General features: G+C 45.8%; 1 protein-coding gene across 1 annotated transcript in view; it reads right to left on the minus strand.

Annotated features, from left to right (window-relative positions):
• The window catches only part of CSMD3 (CUB and Sushi multiple domains 3), a 2,682,374-nt gene that overhangs the window by 1,100,244 nt on the left and 1,561,978 nt on the right, over positions 1-20,152 (minus strand). Inside the window, exon 19 of the mRNA XM_069220640.1 lies at positions 11,635-11,751. Within this exon, the coding sequence (XP_069076741.1) occupies positions 11,635-11,751 (117 nt within the window). The remainder of the gene's footprint in view (positions 1-11,634; positions 11,752-20,152) is intronic.

Below are 20,152 nucleotides of genomic sequence, written 5' to 3' on the forward strand. Positions count from 1 at the left end.
CCAAGCTTTCTTTGTGTGTGACTGTATAGAGGGAATGCACAAATTCCAGCTGTCATCCACTCCAGACGTGTATTCAGAGACAGGAAGAAGCACAGAGTGGTTAAAGTAAGAACATTCCAATTGTATAAAAGTTACTTAAAATTTTAAATCTGACTTCACCATAAGTTGTGATTTTGAACTGTGAGTCCAGAGACACTAAACTCCAATTTCCTGTCCTTTCCCAACTGAACACTACAATTAAAGGTTGCTTTAAGTTAAACCCAATGTTAACCTATGAGAAAGATAGGCCTTGCAGCAGTGAAAAATTGATATAATAGTTTTTCACTACTTGAGCATGTTACAATTAAAAGTACATGTCCAACTTTTTAATTACATCGCTCTCTGCCCTTTTGAGGTAACCAGGGCCTACCTTAGGGGAACTTATATGAAGGTTTGGCCTGGCAAGTGGGAGCACTTTCTAGATCAAAATGACGTGCTCTGCAGTGGGAAGCCTAACATGTGTTTAAAGGGCTACTGTAGTGGGTGGCACAATCAGTGCTTCAGGCCCACTAGTAAAATTTCATTTACAGGTCCTGGGCACATACAGTGCACTTTACTAGTGTCTTACAAGCAAAGTAAACATGGCAAGTGTGGATAAGCCAATGATACCATGTTTAGATCACAGAGCACCAGCACATTAGCGCTGGTCAACAGTGGTAGAGTACACAGAATCCTAAAGCCAGCGAAAATGAAGCCAGGAAAACAGGAGGTCAGAGGGCAAAAAGTTAGTGGAAACCACGCCAAGGATGCCAGGTCTAACAGGTAGGTTAACCTCTCCGACAACCAATGCTTTCGTCTCAGCTCTGGGAGCCAATTCATTCTTCATCATGAAACTACTCAGCTCCTGGGTGACAGCTTGAAACTCAGGCAAATTAACTTCTATAGGTTTTCAGCAGTTTAAATGTGACTTTTTAAAAGTAAGTTTGTAAAATATTTAGAACAAATCTGACTTTACCAATGAATTGGATTTGTAATAAATATCTTTATCTGGTTCTAAGACTTTTAATAAGGTATCCCAGTGCTTTCCTATGATGCTACAGTGAAAATACCTTTTAGGGCACTGTCACTATAAGGGCGTGTTTAATATTAAACCTTTACATGTCCTACCTTTTAATAACATACACCCGACTTATTGGCATTTAGTGACTTCTTAGTTATTACACAAAAGGAGGATTTAGGGGTTTTTGGCAGGTCAATTTTATACTTCAAACTTGCACAGCCAAGTTATGGGTGGCAGGCCTGCAGTCATGTTTGCATAGTCATATTACCTGTGGTACAATATGTGCTGTTGTCCATTGGAGAAATGTAACTTTCATGCCCTGGATACATTTTGCACTATAAACTATGGACTTATAGGTAAGTTAAATGTGGCAATTAGGAGTATGGCAATTTTCAAAACGTTTTCAGGGGACCAGAGCACAGACCCTGGGGCCTGATTAGCAGAGTCCCTGTTGCAGAATCAAACAAATAGCAACACTTGTCCAAAGAAAATGAAGGTGATCATGCAAAAAGAGACATTCTTGTAAAGTGAGGAAAGAAGAGGAAGGTTTTTTTTTTTTTTTAAACTGCCAGGACCCTTCCTGGTACATTAGTCTGTAAATGGCTGTCTGCAGTTGCCGTTAGGTAGATGGTAGAGTGTGGTGTACCTGCATTATTTATCACCAGGGAAAGGAATCCTTTGAAGGGGTACGGATTATTGTCTCTTCTTGATCACAGTAATGAGGGGTCATAGCTTGGTGCAGCCTAATCACACCGTTTTGTACTTCTGTGGTGGGCACTCCATGTGGAAGAGTGGTTGGCTAGGACACATGAAAGAGGAACTGACCCAAACTGGTTGCAAGGAAGTAGACCTGGAATACACATCTTTTGTATGCAACATTGGTATAAAGTTGGGAGGCCAAGATCTATTGCTTTTTGCTCTGGTCTCTTCTACAGAGGAGAGGGTACTCCACAGAGTACTCAGGGGCTGTTATGCAGCTAACGGCTGGTTTCACCAACTCCCAAACGCATCTAATGAGCTGGATCTGAAAGAGGAATTACTGTATTGTCCTGGTTGTTAAGACATTCTGCCTAAGAGGAAGGGAAGGAAACTCCAATCCAGAAAGGAGGAGCTGATCATGGAATCAACTGCCATAATATACCCTGCTATAGGGTCTGGCTGACAGACTTCCAAAGCAAGAGTGCCGAAGGAATCGTAGTACTGCCAAACTGGGCAGTGCAATCTTTATCGCATGTCCCTGATGTAGCTGACAAAGTACCTGGAGTTCTGTGCCTGAGTAGTAGGTCTGACCAAAGCCAAGATAAACACCTCCTAGAGGTCCATATGTCAAATATGTTGGGCAGCACAGCCCATATCTGCTGTTTGTTCAGGACCAGTCAGAAGATCAAGTGACTAGAGACATTCCTTTGAGGTGTCTCATGAAGAATCAAGGTAATTGCTTTGAGGCACGCTATTGAAGATAGCACTTGGCTTTTAACAGACTGAAGATTCTTCACCTGCGGGCAATTGGTCATCGAGCTCAACAAAAATGTGATGTGAGCCATGCAGCAAGTCAATTACCCAACAGAGTGTCTGAATGAGCTGTGATCTACTGCCAGCCACCCAGAAGAGGACCAGTGACAGAGGCCTCTACTCCGGAATTGAAGCTCCTTGCGACATGCTATAGAGCTCCCTGGACGACTGCCTTGTGCTGCCTGGACACTTCCTGCTGCAGGGGAGATCCCATTGCCTTTCAAAGGGCTGAATGCTGCCCAGCAAAGCAGTATGAACTGGGAGACAGACTGAACGGGCCTAGGCTAGAGAGACTGAGTGCTAAGATCAAAAGGGGGGATGTTAGACCTGACAGCCTTAGGGTGGTCACCCCTAACTTTTTGCCTGCCTCCCTCCACTTTTTGGACATTGTTTTTGCTGGTTTTTAGACTCAGCGCACTTTACCACTGCTAACCAGTGCTAAAGTGCATATGCTCTCTCCCTTTAAACATGGTAACCTTGGATCACACCAAATTGGACTATTTAATTTACTTATAAGTCCCTAGTAGAGTGCACTATATGTGCCCAGGGCCTAGAGATTAAATGCTACTAGTGGGCCTGCAGCACTGGTTGTGCCACCCACTTAAGTAGCCCCTCAACCTTGTCTCAGGCCATTGCAAGGCCTGTGTGTGCAGATTCACTGTCACTTCGACTTGGCATTTAAAAGTACTTGCCAAGCTTAAAACTCCCCTTTTTCTACATATGTCACCCCTAAGGTGTGCCCTATGTAACCCCTAGAGCAAGGTGCTGTGTGGGTAAAAGGCAGGACATGTACCTGTGTAGTTTACATGTCCTGGTAGTGTAAAACTCCTAAATTCGTTTTTACACTACTGTGAGATCTGTTCCCTTCATAGGCTAGCATTGGGGCTGCCCTCATACATTGTTGAAGTGGTAGCTGCTGATCTGAAAGGAGTAGGAAGGTCATATTTAGTATGGCCAGAATGGTAATACAAAACCCTGCTGACTGGTGAAGTTGGATTTAATATTACTATTTTAGAAATGCCACTTTTAGAAAATGAGCATTTCTCTGCACTTAAATCTGTCTGTGCCTTACAATCCACGTCTGACTGGGTTTAGTTGACAGCTCCTTGTGCATTCACTCAGACACACCCCAAACACAGGGTACTCAGCCTCACTTGCATACATCTGCATTTTGAATGGGTCTTCCTGGGCTGGGAGGGTGGAGGGCCTGCTCTCACACAAAGGACTGCCACACCCCGTACTGGGACCCTGGCAGACAGGATTGAACTGAAAGGGGACCTGGTGCACTTCTAAGCCACTCTTCGAAGTCTCCCCCACTTCAAAGGCACATTTGGATATAAAAATAGGGCCTCTGCCCTACCACCTCAGACACTTCCTGGAGAAGAAACCTGAACCAGAACCTGCACCCTGACAAGAAGAACTGCCTGGCTGCCTAAAGGACTCACCTGACTGCTTTCTACAGAGGACTGCTGCCTTGCTGTTGCCCTGCTGTCTTGTTGCTCTCTTGCTTTGCTGCAGAAGTGCTCTCCAAGGGCTTGGATAGAGCTTGCCTCCTGTTCCCTGAAGTCTCAGGACCAAAAAGACTTCTCTCTTGCAACTGGACTCCTTGTGCGGCGAATAATTAGATGGCCAGCTTGTTCCGCGGTGAAAAATTCACCGCACGCCGAACCAGGAAGACGCTGCTCGACTTCGCAAGGAAAAGATCAACGCGGCACCTGTGTTGCGACCGGAACTTCGACGCACGGCCCACCTGGGACGATGACGCCAGACTTCCAGAGGGGAAATCGACGCAGCGCCTGCCGTGAGGGAGTAATTTCCCTGCATCGCCCACCGGAACAACCCAGAGCTGGTCAACAAGCCCATGATTCCACGCACGGACCCCGGGGCATCTGAAAACCCCACAACCCGAAGAGGAGACCCGTCAGTGCACCAGAAATCGACACAACGTCTTCCCCACATGGAAAATAACAATGCAAGTCCGTGTGTGAAGGGGCGAAACCGACACACACACCGTTTTCCATGCCTCTCCTCCTCTGCGGCCCTTTGCGGAGATGTTTCACTCAAACCAGGTACTTTGTGCTTGAAAGGGACATTGTTTGCTTTTAAAAGACTTAAGACACTTTATATCACTTTCCAGTGATATCTTTACATTTTCTTATTGCATCTTTTATCGTTTTGACCTGCAAATATCCAGATAAATATTATATATTTTTCTAAACACTGTGTGGTGTATTTTTGTGGTGCTATATTGTGTTATTGTATGATTTATTGCGCAAATACTTTACACATTGCCTTCTAAGTTAAGCCTGACTGCTCAGTGCCAAGCTACCAGAGGGTGGGCACAGGATAATTTGGATTGTGTGTGACTTACACTGACTAGAGTGAGGGTCCTTGCTTGGACAGGGGGTAACCTGACGGCCAACCAAAGACCCCATTTCTAACAGGGGAGCATGAGATACACCTATATACCTTGCGTCAAACTCTGATCCTGATGGGCAATTTAAAGATGGGAGACCCAGGAACAGGTGGAGGGGTAAATGGAATAATCAGTAAATGGCCATGAAAGCACACAGACTCTGCACCCCTGAGAATACAGCTGGTGCAAATGAACACACCTAGGGCCAGATGTAGGAAATTTCGCTGTTTGCGACATGCAAACTGAACTTTGCAATGCACAAAACCCGTTTTGCGATTCGGTAACCTGGTTACCAAATCGCAAAACGGGTTTGCGGGTCGCAATCAGGAAGGGGTGTCCCCTTCCTAATTGCGAATTGCAGTAGAATGCAGGATTGCTTTGTGACCGCGAACAGGGTCGCAAACCAATCGCAGTTAGCACCCATTTCAAATGGGTGCTAACCCATTCGCTAAAGGGAAGGGGTCCCAATGGGACCCCTTCCCCGTTGTGAATGGCACTGCAAACATTTTTTCAGAGCAGGCAGTGGTATGGACCACTGTCTGCTCTGAGAAAATGAAACAAAAACGTTTCATTTTTTAGTTTTGTAATGCATCTCCTTTTCCTTTAAGGAAAACGGGGTGCATTACAAAAAAAACTAAAAAATGCTTTATTTAAAAGCAGTCACAGACATGGTGGTCTGCTGTCTCCAGCAGGCCACCATCCCTGTGAGTGCCACGATTCTCAAGGGGGTTGAAAATTGCGACCCACCTCATGAATATTCATGAGGTGGCCATTTGCGACCCCCCTGCGAGTCGCAAACAGTGTCAGGGACACTCTTGTGCATACGGTTTTGCGACTCGCAAATTGCGAGTCGCTCTGACTCGCAATTTGCGAGTCACAAAACCCAACCGACCTACATCTGGCCCCTAATGTTTTCCCTCTATTGTAAAAGGGGTCTCTAGTTGGCAGTGGTTTGCACCCTCTCCAAGTAGGGACCTTCACTCTGGTCAGGGTACAGGAGCCACAAAGCAAAATAACGCCTGCCCACCCCCTTGGTTGCTTGGCACGAGCAGTCAGACTTATCTCAGAGGCAATGTGCAAAGTATGTTTACACACACACACACAGTAGCACATTAAATACACCATAAAAGTACTCCACACTTGTTTAGAATAATAGCCAATATTTATCTGAGTAACACAAGACCAAAACGACAAAAATCCAACATGCACAAGCAAAGATATCACTTTTAAAAGATTAAATTAAATTATAGTTTCTGGAAATCGATGAAGCACTTGACTGAGGCAAAGTACATGAAATGTGTCAAAGATGAGGTGGGTCGCAGGGAAGGGATGCATCGAAAGAGCAAGAGATGTGTTGGTTTCTTACTGTCACAGGGGAGGTCATGCGCCAGTTCCTTACTGATGGCAGAGGAGGTGATGTGTCATATCTTTACTGCCACAGGGGAGGTGATGCATTGTTTGTGGCACGAAGCATAGGTTCCTTACTATGGTGTAGAAGAAAAAAATGGCACCCAGGGATGAAGCGTCATTGACGCGTCTGAAGTCAAGTTGTGATGCGTCGATCTCACAGTGATGAAGAAGGCAATGTGTTGGAGGCAGAGTGGTGCATCAAGGACTTCAATAATGCAATGCTCAAAACTCACACAGGGGTGGTTCATCTGATGTGCTACAATGGAAAGCTGGGGCCTGCATGTAAAACCATGGTTGTTGCATCAAGCTGGGACTTGCTGTGGAGCCGGCATCGGCAACGCATCAAATTCCTGTATCAGGTAATCTATTTGGAATGACTCAGTGAGTCGATTCGTGGATTTTCCCCTTGTAGCACGAAAAACCTTCTTCAAGAGCCCAAACCGGATTTGGCACCACTTGGCAGGACAGGTTCTCATCAGAGGAGCCAAGGAGCTGGCAGAGGAAGTGTTTGATGTCCCTGAGACTTCTTAACAGGAGGCAAGCTCAACTCAAGGCCTTGGAGATCCTTGGAAAGCAGGATGTAAAAAGCAACGTCCAGTCGTTTCACTCCCAGGACAGAAGAAGCAAGCAGCAGGCCAGGACAACAAAGCAACAGGCAGAGTGGCAGTCCCTTCTTCAGCATCTAGCTCTTCTTCCTGGCAGAATGTCCTAGGTCCAGAAGTGTTCTGATTTTGTGGGATCAGATTTCCAGTACTGATACCCATTTCTGCCACTCAAGTAGGCAAACTCAAAAAAAAGTCTTTGTAGTGCACAAGACCCTGCTTTCCTGCCCTAGCACCAGACACACTCCATGGGTTTAGAGACTGCTTTGCTAAGGACACGTACAGCTCTATTCAGGTGCAAGTGTCCGCTCCTCCTACCACTCTAGCCCAGGAAGATCCATCAGGGTATGCAGGGAACACCTCAGCTCCCTTTGTGTGACTGTCTAGAGTGAATTCACAAACAGCCCAACTGTCATCCTGATAAAGATGGGTATTCCACAGACAGGCAGAGGCACAGAATGGTTAAGCAAGAAAATGCCCACTTTCTAAAAGTGGCACTTTCAAACTTACATTTTTAAAACTAACGTCACCAAAAGACGTATTTGTAAGTTTAGAGACCCTAAACTCCATATCTCTATCTATACATTTAAAAGATATTTCAAGGCAATCCCAATGTTACCCTATGAAAGAGACGGGTCTTCCAATAGCGAAAACCAAATTTAGCAGTATTTCACTATCAGGACATGTAAAACACACTAGTACATGTCCTACCTTTTAAATACACTGTGCCCTACCCATGGGGCTGTCTGGGTTTACGTTAGGGGTGACTTACATGTAATAAAAGGAAAGATTTGGGCCTGGTAAGTGGGTGCAGTTGCCAGGTCGAAATGGCAGTTTAAAACTGCCCACCCAGACACTGCAGTGGCAGGTCTGAGACATGTTTACAGTGCTGCAGGCCCACTAGTAGTATTTGATTTACAGGCCTATGGCACACATGGTGCACTATATTAGGGACTAACTAGTAAATAAAATATGTCAATCATGGATAAACCAATCTTAGACAGAGAGCACTTGCACTTTAGCACTGGTCAGCAGTTGTAAAGTGTCCAGAATCCTAAAGGCAACAATAACAGGTCAGAACAAATTGGAAGCAGAAGGCAAAACATATGGGGATAACCCTGCTAAAAGGGTCAGGTCCAACACGCCCCCCAAAAAAATCACTGGGTAAAGCTAGAAGAAAATCATGCAGGGTAAATGTATATATGTATTGGGATTTACACACCTCAAGCTGGGGAGAAAATATTAATGCGCCCTCATTTAGAACGTGGCGGGATAGCCTGCCACCAACCATGCGGACGGTCCACAGAAGACCTCCAGTGGCGACGGCAGGCATCCCGCTAGATAATGACGCCTGGAGCCTCATCGCCATTGGTGCAGTGAGGGCCGCCAGGTGCCATGCTGGTGGTCGGTGGAGGGGGTGGATGCTGCTCCAACCTCACCGCCACGTCAGTCCAGAAACCTCCACACCTAAAATGATGCAGTCATAGGCGTGGCAGTGTATGGAGACACAGCGATGCTGGCGGAGCAGCATCCTAGGAGCCTGTTCTGTCCCGGAGCAGTGCCACGGAACAGGTAAGTGCTGGCTGAGAGGGAAGGGGGGAGGGACGTGTGGGGTGATGTATTGAGTGAGTGAGTACGTGCTTGTGGGTGTGTGTTTTTTGAAGGGGGGATGTTGCAGGAGGCTGGCCTGGCTTTTTAGTGGGTGCCTGATGGTACTTACATCTTGTGCCAGGTCCAGTTATCCATTATTAGTAGATTAGTAGTGTTCTAGCAGCTTAAGCTGATAGAAGTAGCTGTTGCAGAGTAGCTTAGGCTGAACTAGGAGACATGCAAAGCTCCTAATATACCACTTATATCATATTGCACTATATCATAAGAATCACAATACTCAGAGTTACTAAAAATAAAGGTACTTTATTTTAGTGAAAATGTGTCAGAAATATCTCAGAGGATATACTCCCTTTGGAGGTAAGTAAAATACACAAAATATGCACACAAACCAAAATCAGGTAAGTAAACAGTTAGAAAAGTAGTGCAAACACTGTAATATACAATAGGATGTGATAGGCCTAGGGGCAACACAACCCATATACTAAGAAAGTGGAATGCAAACCACATAGGGACCCCAGGCCTAGTGTAGTGTGTAGAGGCTCGCTGGGAGTGTAAGAAAACACTAAGGGTGTCCAAGATACCCCACCCCAAGACCCTGAAAAGAAGGAGTAAAGTGACCCTACTTCCCCAGAAACACACTAAAGTCCTGATAGGAGATTCTGTAAAGACCACAACTGACTGCAAAGCACTGAAGACGGATTCCTGGACCTGAGGACCTGTAAAGGAAGCGGACCAAGTCCAAGAGTCACGAAAGTGTCCGGGGGGGCAGGAGCCCACTAAACACCAGATGAAGGTGCAAAATGGCTGCCTCTGGGTGGAAGAAGCTGAAGATTCTGCAACAACGGAAGATGCCAGGAACTTCTCCTTTGCACAGAAGATGTCCCACAGCGTGCTGGAGGATGCAGATTTATTTCCATGCAGAAAAACCTCAAACAAACCTTGCTAACTGCAAGGGTCACATTTGAAGAAAATGGGTGCTGCCCGGGCCCAGGAAGGACCAGGAGGTCACCCCTTGGAGGAGGAGACAGAGGGTGCACTCAGCAACAGAAAGCCCATGCAGAAGCAGGCAGCACCCACAGAAGTACTTAAACACAGGTTCAAGAAAACTGAGCACGGTAGTCACCTCAACACTACAAAAGAGGGTCCCACGAAGCCGGTGGTCAACTCAGTGAGTTGAGCAATGCAGGATGGAGTGCAGGGGACCTGGGCTGGGCTGTGCACAAAGGATTCCTTGCAAAAGTGCACAGAAGCCCTAGCAGCTGCTGATCACACAGTACATAGGATTACTGTCTGGTGTGGGGAGGCAAGGACTTACCTCCACCAATTTTAGACAGATGGACCTCTGGACTGTCGGGTCACTTGGATCTAGCTCCTGTGTTCCAGGGACTATGCTCGTCACGATGAGAGGGGACCCAGAGGACCGGTGAAGCAGATGTTTGGTGCCTGCGTTAGCAGGGGGAAGATTCCCTCAACCCACGGGAGATTTCTTCTTGGCTTCTAGTGCAGGGTGAAAGCAGACAGCCCCTAGAGCATGCACCACCAGGAAACAGTCAAGAAGGCCGGCAGGATTAGGCGCCACAATGTCGTTGGTAGTCTTCTTGCTACTTTGTTGCAGTTTTGCAGGCGTCCTGGAGCAGTTAGCGGTCGATTCTTGGCAGAAGTTGAAGAGAGAGATGCAGAGGGACTCTGGTTAACTCTTGCATTCGTTATCTGAGGAAAAGCCCACAGGAGAGACCCTAAATAGCCCTCAGAGGAGGATTGGCCACCTAGTCAGGTAAGCACCTATCAGGAGGGGTCTTTGATGTCACCTGCTGGCACTGGCCACTCAGAGGCCTCCATTGTGCCCTCACATCTCTGGAATTCAAGATGGCAGAGGTCTGGGACACACTGGAGGAGCTCTGGGCACCACCCCTGGGGTGGTGATGGACAGGGGAGTGGTCACTCCCCCTACCTTTGTCCAGTTTCATGCCAGAGCAGGGCTGGGGGTTCCGTTGAACTAGTGTAGACTGGTTTATGCAAGGAGGGCACCATCTGTGCCCTTCAAAGCATTTCCAGAGGCCAAGAGAGGCTACTCCGCTCAGGCCCTTAATACCTATTTCTAAAGGGAGAGGATGTAACACCCTCTCTCAGAGGAAATCATTTGTTCTGCCTTCATGGGACTGGGCTGCACGGACCCCAGGAGGGCAGAAGCCTGTCTGTGGGTTGGCAGCAGCCAGTTCACTTCTGTTTTAACTATATGGTGGTATGAAATGTCATGCCGTCTGCGATAATTACCGCCGGCGGTGCGTTCTGCACCGCTAAGTTCAAAATGAGGGCCTAGGTATTACTGTGTTATCTCAAGGTAAAAAACTCCGAGTGGGACAGTAACACATCATGCAAGAACAAAAAAAACACACAATATAGTTAATTCCCAGTCAAGAATGATAATGCTGCAATATGCTACACATAGACATTTTATTCAAGTTGCAAATTATGTGTTAGATAACACGGATTTCCATTTATCATTGTTTTTCATGACTTAGATTTAAAATAAATGTTTTACTTTGCGATTCATAGAGTTTCCACTATGGGAGGCCTCAACTTAAAAACCTACACATCTGTTATCTAATTGCGTCTTATAAAAGGATAGTTTCCCCTTTGCCTGAACACATCAGTTCCTACAGCCCAAATAGAACATTGGTACATGTATTTCTTTATTTAAACTTCACGGGAACTCTGAAGCTAAGCTTGTCTTCATAAATTGCTTTACCCATAAGACACAAATGAAGCAGAGCTGGAAAAGCCAGCTGTGGCTACAGCAGCAATATATTGTGGTTGTTGTTTAATCTTCTTTTTGGAAGTATTGCTGTGGATTCCGTTTTTTTATTGACCCTATGAAATTTATCTGACGGTTATGTATGAATTCAATTTTGTTTGCACCAAATCGCACAACTCATCAGGAGAAACCTATTCTCCTCTTGGGAAATGAACTACCTGACTGAAATTCACAAAGATAGATGCAGACTGAAAAGCACAACAAAATTGGGAATGTGCAGCGTGTTTACCTTTTCCGTGGGTCACTTCTACGGTCCATGTACAATTCAATGAATTGGGATAGAACTCAGGGTAACCAGGCGACAAAATTGTTCCACTAGGGCCTCTGACATCCCCGCCACATAACGCTGGGAAAGAAACAAAATTAAATATGTGTTTGAAACGCACTCATCACTTTGTAACAGAAAAAATGCTAGGCGCACTACAGCAAACTGTGTTGCAGATTGGTGTCTGCCAAGTTTCATATCTCAGCAACGAATACAGTGTGGTGGAACGACCCTTAAGGAAAAATTACATTTGCATGGCAAGTACTGTCATCGAGCTGTTTTTAGCAGGCCGCATTTGCCTGTGTCTGTATTTTACAGCACGGTAAAATCATTGCATAACATAACCATAAAACGTATTTTCAATGAAAAAACCTATAATAACACCACCACATATTGTTTTCATACTTTAGAAAGAAACGCAAAAAGGAGAGGCACACTGCACTGATTACAAAAATATATCGTATTTTTCTGTGTGTTTTCTTTTAATATATAACAGGCAGATCCATGAAATTATTTGCGTCTAAGCGCCTTTTGAGAAGAATCAGTGAAAACAAATCACACAGACTGATCAGTTACTAAAAAGGTTATTTTTTGACAGAATATACAAGCGCTGCTCTATTTTAACCTATACTGGAAATCAGCAGAAGGTGCAAAACGGTGTACAAGGTGCAGATCCGCTAAACCTAGAAAATTACCAGATCATGTTTCCTAATAAAGTGGAAAAACTATTTTAAACAAGCATTTGCAGTGCAATAGGTCTCATATTTTCTTGAGTAAGAGCTATTGGCATTGTAAGTACATAACTGTACTTTTCTTACTACATAAATTGGTCAACTCTGCCTCATAATTTCATCTTTTCCTGCCATATTATTCCAGTGGCCCAGCAATTAATTAAAGCCGTCCCATTTATTTTCTTTCTCTATCTTAAAACATATAATTATCATATAAACCTTTATCAGAAATAAACTTTTGGCACTAGAGTGTAATGCTCAAAACACCATAACAAATATATTATTTGGGACGGATTGGAGGGTGAAAGGAAAGAGGGAGTTGGGAGTAAAGATGGAGAGGACAAATGGCGTAGTAACAGTGTGACGGGCCCTGGAGTAAGAAAGGAAAATGGTTGAGTACAATTTTGGTAGGAAGATACAGCAATAATTAAAGTTGAGTGAGGTCCATTGGTCTATGAGCCCTGGCGGCACTGCACCTGTTGCTTCATTAATAAGTAGGCCTCAGGAGAGAAAGCGGATGGGGCAGAAAAAGAGAAGTGAAAGGAATACAACTGACAAAAGGAAGAAAGAGAAAGGGTCGCAAAGAAATAAAAGAAAGAAGGGAAAGAAAAAATGAGAAAAATAAAAACATAAAAGACATGGAGAAAACGTGAGACAAAGGAAAAAAGGGAAGTAAAGCTAGAAGAAAAAATAATGAAAGAAGTGTGAAAAAAGAAGTTGAAAAATGAAGCTTAGAGAAAAAAGAGAGATGGTGAGAGAAACAAGCAGCTAAAGAACCAGGGCATATATCTACTGACACATTTCCCACAACACAGAATGGGAAAGCTACTTTTTTCACTTCGGGTCTCAACACGTAACTTGTGGCTTCCACATACAAACGGGAAAAAGATGGATTTATAGTAAAATGTGAATTGACAGATAAATATAAGAAAAACACCAGAGAAAGGAAGGAAGAAAGAATAAAAATAAAAAAGTGAAAGGACACATACTGAGTCAAAGGAAAAGCAAATAAAAAAAACAAAGAAAGAATGAAGGGAAGAGAAAAAAATAGTGAAAGAATAAACGCCTGATGAAGAAAAAAGAAAGGAACGAAACAAGGAAGGAAATAACCAAGTTTTTGTGAGTTTGAAATAGGAGGTAGCAACAGGAAGAGGGAAATAAAAAAAAGGAAATTAGTAGAAATAGTAGAAATTAGTAGAAATAAACAGTTGAAAGAAAGAGCGAAACAGTTAATGTGTGCATTTTAAGAGCTGGAAAGAAAAAAGTGGAGGAGAAAGAAATCATTGAGAGTAAATGGTGTAAAGGGAAGAGCAGAGTGAGATAGGTGAAACAGACCCTCCTAAATAACGATGTGAAATAAAAAAAGGAAGTGACCTCGCAGGGGAAGAACTGAGGTGCACTGATGGAGCGGCACCTGAGGTCCTAGTACTGGAATAGCAGAGTGTACTAACTTCAAGAACTGAGGTGCTCTGGCGGACACGGTGAGTGGGGTTCTGGCATGGCTGTAGGCTTGGAGTGTGTGAACTGAGGTGCACTGATGGAAATACACCCGAGGACCCAGTACGGGAGCAGCAGAGTGTACTGACTGCAAGAACTGAGGTGCTTTGGCAGACAGTGTGTGTGGGGCTCCTGGCAATGGCATAGCTGAGGGATTGGAGTGTGTGAACTGAGGTGCACTGTTGTATCTGCAAGTGGGATCCCAGTACGGAGAAGAAGTGGGCACGGTCTCTAAGGATTGTGGAGCCCTGGTAGAGCTGGGTGCCTAGGCTACAAGCAATTACATGCGATCCTCAGCCCCTTGCTCTCAGCAAATCAAATCAAATCAAATCATTAACATTTATAAAGCGCGCTACTCACCCGTGCGGGTCTCAAGGCGCTAGGGGGGAAAGGGGGGGTTATCGCTGCTCGAACAGCCAAGTCTTTAGGAGTCTCCGGAAAGCGGAGTGGTCCTGGGTGGTCCTGAGGCTGGTGGGGAGGGAGTTCCAGGTCTTGGCCGCCAGGAAGGAGAAAGATCTCCCACCCGCCGTGGAGCGGCGGGTGCGAGGGACGGCAGCAAGTGCGAGGCCAGCGGAGCGGAGGGGGCGGGTGGGGACGTAGAAGCTGAGGCGTCTGTTGAGGTATTCCGGTCCCTTGTTGTGGAGGGCTTTGTGTGCGTGGGTGAGAAGACGGAAGGTGATCCTTTTGCTGACTGGGAGCCAATGCAGGTGTCTCAGGTGTGCGGAGATGTGGCTGTTGCGGGGTACGTCGAGGATGAGGCGGGCCGAGGCGTTTTGGATGCGTTGCAGGCGGTTTTGGAGTTTGGCGGTGGTCCCGGCGTAGAGGGTGTTGCCGTAGTCCAGGCGACTCGTGACAAGGGCGTGGGTCACGGTTTTTCTGGTGTCGGCGGGGATCCAGCGGAAGATCTTGCGGAGCATGCGGAGAGTGAGGAAGCAGGCGGAGGACACGGCGTTGACTTGCTTGGTCATGGTGAGAAGAGGGTCCAAGATGAAGCCGAGGTTGCGGGCGTGGTCTGCGGGGGTCGGTGCGGTGCCGAGGGCCGTGGGCCACCAGGAGTCGTCCCAGGCGGACGGGGTGTTGCCGAGGATGAGGACTTCCGTTTTTTCAGAGTTCAGCTTTAGGCGGCTGAGCCTCATCCAATCTGCGACGTCCTTCATACCCTCTTGTAGGTTGGTCTTGGCGCTGGCGGGGTCCTTGGTGAGGGAGAGTACAAGTTGGGTGTCGTCGGCGTAGGAGGTGATGATGATGTCGTGCTTGCGTACGATGTCGGCGAGGGGGCTCATGTAGACATTGAAGAGTGTCGGGCTGAGCGATGAGCCTTGAGGTACGCCGCAGATGATCTTGGTGGGTTCTGAGCGAAACGGAGGGAGGTAAACTCTTTGGGAGCGGTTAGCGAGGAAGGAGGCGATCCAGTCCAGGGCCTGGCCTTGGATCCCGGTGGAGCGTAGGCGGGTGATTAGGGTGCGGTGACAGACGGTGTCAAAGGCAGCCGAGAGGTCGAGGAGAATGAGGGCGACTGTTTCACCGTTGTCCATCAGGGTTCTGATGTCGTCTGTGACTGAGATGAGGGCGGTTTCCGTGCTGTGGTTGGTTCGGAATCCGGTTTGTGAAGGGTCGAGCAGGTTGTTGTCTTCCAGGAAGGTGGTCAGCTGTTTGTTGACGGTCTTTTCTATTACCTTGGCTGGGAAAGGTAGAAGAGAGATGGGGCGGAAGTTTTTCAGGTCGCTTGGGTCAGCCGTAGGTTTCTTTAGTAGGGCGTTGACTTCAGCGTGCTTCCAGCATTCTGGGAAGGTAGCAGAAGAAAAAGAAGAGTTGATGACGGTCTGGAGGTGCGGGGCGATGATGTCGTCGGCTTTGTTAAAGATGAAGTGCGGGCAGGGGTCCGAAGGGGCGCCGGAGTGGATAGAGTTCATGATGGATTTGGTTTCTTCCGTGTTGATGTGGGTCCAGTTGTTGAGGGTGATGTCCGGGGAAGCGGGTTCAGTGGTGTATGGTTGGGTCTGGTGTCCGAAGCTGTCGTGGAGGTCGCTGATCTTGCGATGGAAGAAAGTGGCGAGGGATTCGCACAAATCCTGTGAGGGCGTGACGGCGTTGGCGCTGGCGCTGGGGTTGGAGAACTCTTTGACGATGCTGAAGAGTTCTCTGCTGTTGTGGCTGTTTTTGTCTAGTCTGTCGGTGAAAAAGTTCCTTTTGGCAGTGCGGATCAGGTGGTGGTGCCCCCCAGCTCCCATTCGCCCCCAGCTGACCCCTCCCCCCCCCCTCCTACCTCTTATGGCGGCCGCTGCGCGACTGCGCAGCGGGCGCGCGCAGCGGGCACGCCGCTGGCGCGCCGGAGGCGCGCCAGAGGCAAGCCCGTCTGCGCCCGTCCGCGCCTGGCCCGCGCCCAGCGCCACGACCCCTGGTCCCCAGCTCCCCCAAGCCCCGCTGATCCGCTACGACCCCACCACCCTCCACACAGGCAGGCACACTTGGTAAAGAAAATCCAAGCCAAGGAAGGGTGGGAGCCAGGCAGTGAAGACAGGGTACAGAGAGCCCACAAAGACCAAATGTGACCAAGATAACAGCCTGATGTATGGCCTTGTTTTACAGCTAAGCTCAGCAGAAATATGCTATACAAATGAAAAGGGAAGCTTCCCTGGACAGGAGCAGAAAACAAAGTAAAATAAAAGTCCCCTACAGACCAGATAAACAGGCCAAAGCGTAATTATACAGTAGTTGGTCCCTGCTCCCACAAAGAAGAAGGAGGGACACAGAGGCATGACTGACCACTGGCAAGCTAGGATTTTTAAATGACACTGAAACTAGCAAATTAAATAGCTGGAAGCCCACAGAAGAAATATACTTAAAAGTATACAAGAGGTCATACGCTTACTCTCAACCTAAAAAAACAACCATCTCAAAAGTGACTCCCTGCTCAAGGGAGAGCCAGTGCATGGGGCATCATAGGACAAATATAGAAATCACCCAACTGCAAACAAAGATGAGAGTCACATCTGCACTATGAATATGTGCAAGAAAGTAGATTGTTCATATGGAGGGGTTGTACCGGCAAAATAAAAAGACACTATGGGCTACATGTATGAAGATTTGTATTAGCGATTTCCTAATTGTGATTTCCTGTGAATTGCAATTTGGAAATTGCTATTTCAAATGCACAAACTTCTTTTGAGTTTTATTTGTGATTAGTGGGTTGCAAATTGACCTACCTCATGAATATTAACGAGCTAGGTTGCAATTTGTGAACTATTAGGAATCACAGCCGTCACAGGGATGGTGGCCTGCTGGGGTAAGCAGACCACCATGTCAGTAAAAGCTTTTAAACAAAGTAATTATTTAGTTTTGTAACGCAGCCCATTTTCCTGGAAGGAAAATGTGATTTGTTTAAAAAGAAAAAAATTAAACTTTTAAGTTTAATTTTTTATCAGTAGGCACTGGTCTTCAGGACCACTGCTTCCTCTTAAAAATATATGTTTCCCATTCTCAAAGGGGAAGGGGTACCTTAAGGATCCCTTCCTATTGTGTGTGGCTTAGCACCTCCTTCAAGGAGTCGGTAAAATATGAATGTTTTGTGACTGTAATTTGGTCACAAAATATTCATACATCCCATCCAGATTTGGTGTTTGGAAGGAACGCCCTAAACACGCCCCTTGCAAATACTGAATTGCAAACACAAATTGTGGTGCGGTAACCTATTAACGAATCACAATGTACACATGTCAAAACATTTTTGCAGTTGGAAACAGTCTGACTGGGTAATTTCTAACTCAAACTTTTCTGGCTCAAACTCTGGCAGCTGTTTGTACAAGCAGCAAACATTTCTTAAAAAAAATATGTGAGTAACAAGCAGTAACAAACACTATTAAAGTGAACAAAACAATAAAATACAATTCCCAAACCAACAGTCAATCATTTGCTGAGTTTCAACAGTGACACCAGGACTGGTTTTGCCTGTGCTTGTTTTCCCCCCAAATAGCTGCTGTGCATACCCCTTGATGCATGGGGGCCATTTTGAAATTTGTTTTTATGAAACAAAATGGAAATCATTGGAAGATGGTGTGCGAAAAGGCCACTTTTTGTGTGGTGATCCCTATATTTTGCTGAACTGTATTGCTGATTTTAAGACTCCACACTCTGGGGCACTGTTGTCCAGTGCCCATTGTATCTGCTGTGACCCCTAAAACAAGTAGGAATTGGCTAATCCCCGACTGGTGCAAATAACTCTTCTACAAGAACATAGTATATGATGCAGAGACTGCAGCCATAGTGTGGACAGTTAAAGATGTCATATGGACGGCAGCAAGTATTTGACATCCACTCATACGATAAGGAAAACATAGCCTGATGCCTACCCACTGTAGGCTGACTGTTGCGGGGTGACCCTTTAAAATGAACCATTTTTGATAGGTATAAATATTCCTTTTTAAATATTTTTAAGTCACCCCTTTGTAAGCCTCGTAGCTCACAAAGTAGGGTACATGGTATTTAAAAGTGGGAAATGTAGAACACTTATATTAACATGTCCCAACAGTGACAAGTCCCTAACAGTCATTTTCACTGTAGCAGACTTAGTTGTCCCATGTAGAAAATCAAAGTATAGATTAAAATGTTACGTCTGCTATCCCAATAATAGGACCAGTCAGAAAAATATTTTAACCACTGTTGTTAATGGTTATTAAAAATCCAATTTAATGATGAAGTTGGATTTTATAAAAAATTAATATTACAAAAAAAACCTTTTAAAAACATGCCTTTTCCTGACAGAAGTTCCTGGAGGTTAATTTGCATTAGCTAAAAACATTTCCTCCTTGGAGCACAATAGGTTACTGTGATTGACAGGTCTACATGAATGGGCAGAGATGATGCCATTTAGCTCAACAGAAGCATGGTGGCTGTGCCTGCATGACAGATCTATCCGAAGCACATGTAAAACCTCTGCAGCACCCTTCAAAGGGAGCAAATTGGAAGCCTGGACAATTCTTGTGTGTGTTGCTTTTGTCCCTCTAGACATGTCTCTTGGTTTGCCTTTGGTACCGGGCCTCTTTCAAACAAGATTCTAGTGCTAGTTTGGGGTACACATGTGATTTCCATAACTCACTCCACTGCACATAGACTTCAGAGCCCAAGGTTAGTGTGGCTGAATACATTGTCCATCTTAGATTTGCCCTGCCATTGCATTATGGGCCTGTTTGCAGTAAAACAAACACACACTACTAAAAAAAAGAAGGGAGGGCCCATCCTGAGAATATTTACACCATTGGTCATAGAGTAATTAGGAGTGCCTTACTGGGTCCTCCACTAAGGCTGGTGAACCCTACAAAGCTGAACCTTGATACAGACTTACTCAGAACACTTGGAAAAAACAGAAGATGAACTGCACATGTTTTATTTTCAAACCTGTGAGGAGACTTTAGGGTTGGACATGCAGAGAAGTGTGCTCCAATGGTCAGTTGGTTGACCTCCTGTTTGAATACAACAAGCTCTAAGAGGTGTTTTTTCTAAAGTGCCCAGCTGACCAGAAGCAAGCAACTGCTGTTAGTCTCTGCCAAACAACTTGTGCATCTCTAACTGCCTCCCCTGAGGCCCTGGGGGGGGGGGCTTAGATGTTTACTCCTGTAGTTATTTGGGCACCAGAAGAAAGGCTGGAAACGTTTCCTCTTGACCAGTGGAATTTAGTCACTGTTGAACTTTTTGGCTTTCAGACTTTCACTAGTACCAATACACTTGGCTCCATTGTGGTTGGTGCAAAATTGCATTGTGGTTTCAGTCTATTGTGTCTATTGACTATCATTGGCCCTTTACCTTTTCTGGCTGCTTTTTCCACTTAGACCTTCACAAATACAAATCCTGGGTTTTCTTTATAGGACTGTTAGGCCTGGAATCCTTTGGCGTGTTTCCCCTGTCTTTTTGCCTTCTGACCTCCTGTTTTTATGGTATGGAGGTCTCTGTTTTTGCTGGTTTAATGACTCTGTGCCCTTTACTACTGCTGATCAGTGTTAAAGTGCAAGTGCTCCCTATATACATTTTATTGGTGTTTGGTTTATCCATGATTGGCATCTTTGATTTACTCATATGTCCCTAGTAAAGTGCACTATGTGTAGCCAGGGCCTGCAAATCTAATGCTACTAGTGGGCCTGCAGCACTGATTGTGCTACCCACATGAGTACCCCTGTGAATGTGTCTCAGACCTGCCACTGCAATGTCTGTGTGTTCAGTTTTAAACTGCTTGTATGTTAATGGTAGGACATGTATTGATG

This window comes from Pleurodeles waltl, chromosome 2_2, assembly GCF_031143425.1.
Source record: "Pleurodeles waltl isolate 20211129_DDA chromosome 2_2, aPleWal1.hap1.20221129, whole genome shotgun sequence".
NCBI lineage: Eukaryota > Metazoa > Chordata > Amphibia > Caudata > Salamandridae > Pleurodeles > Pleurodeles waltl.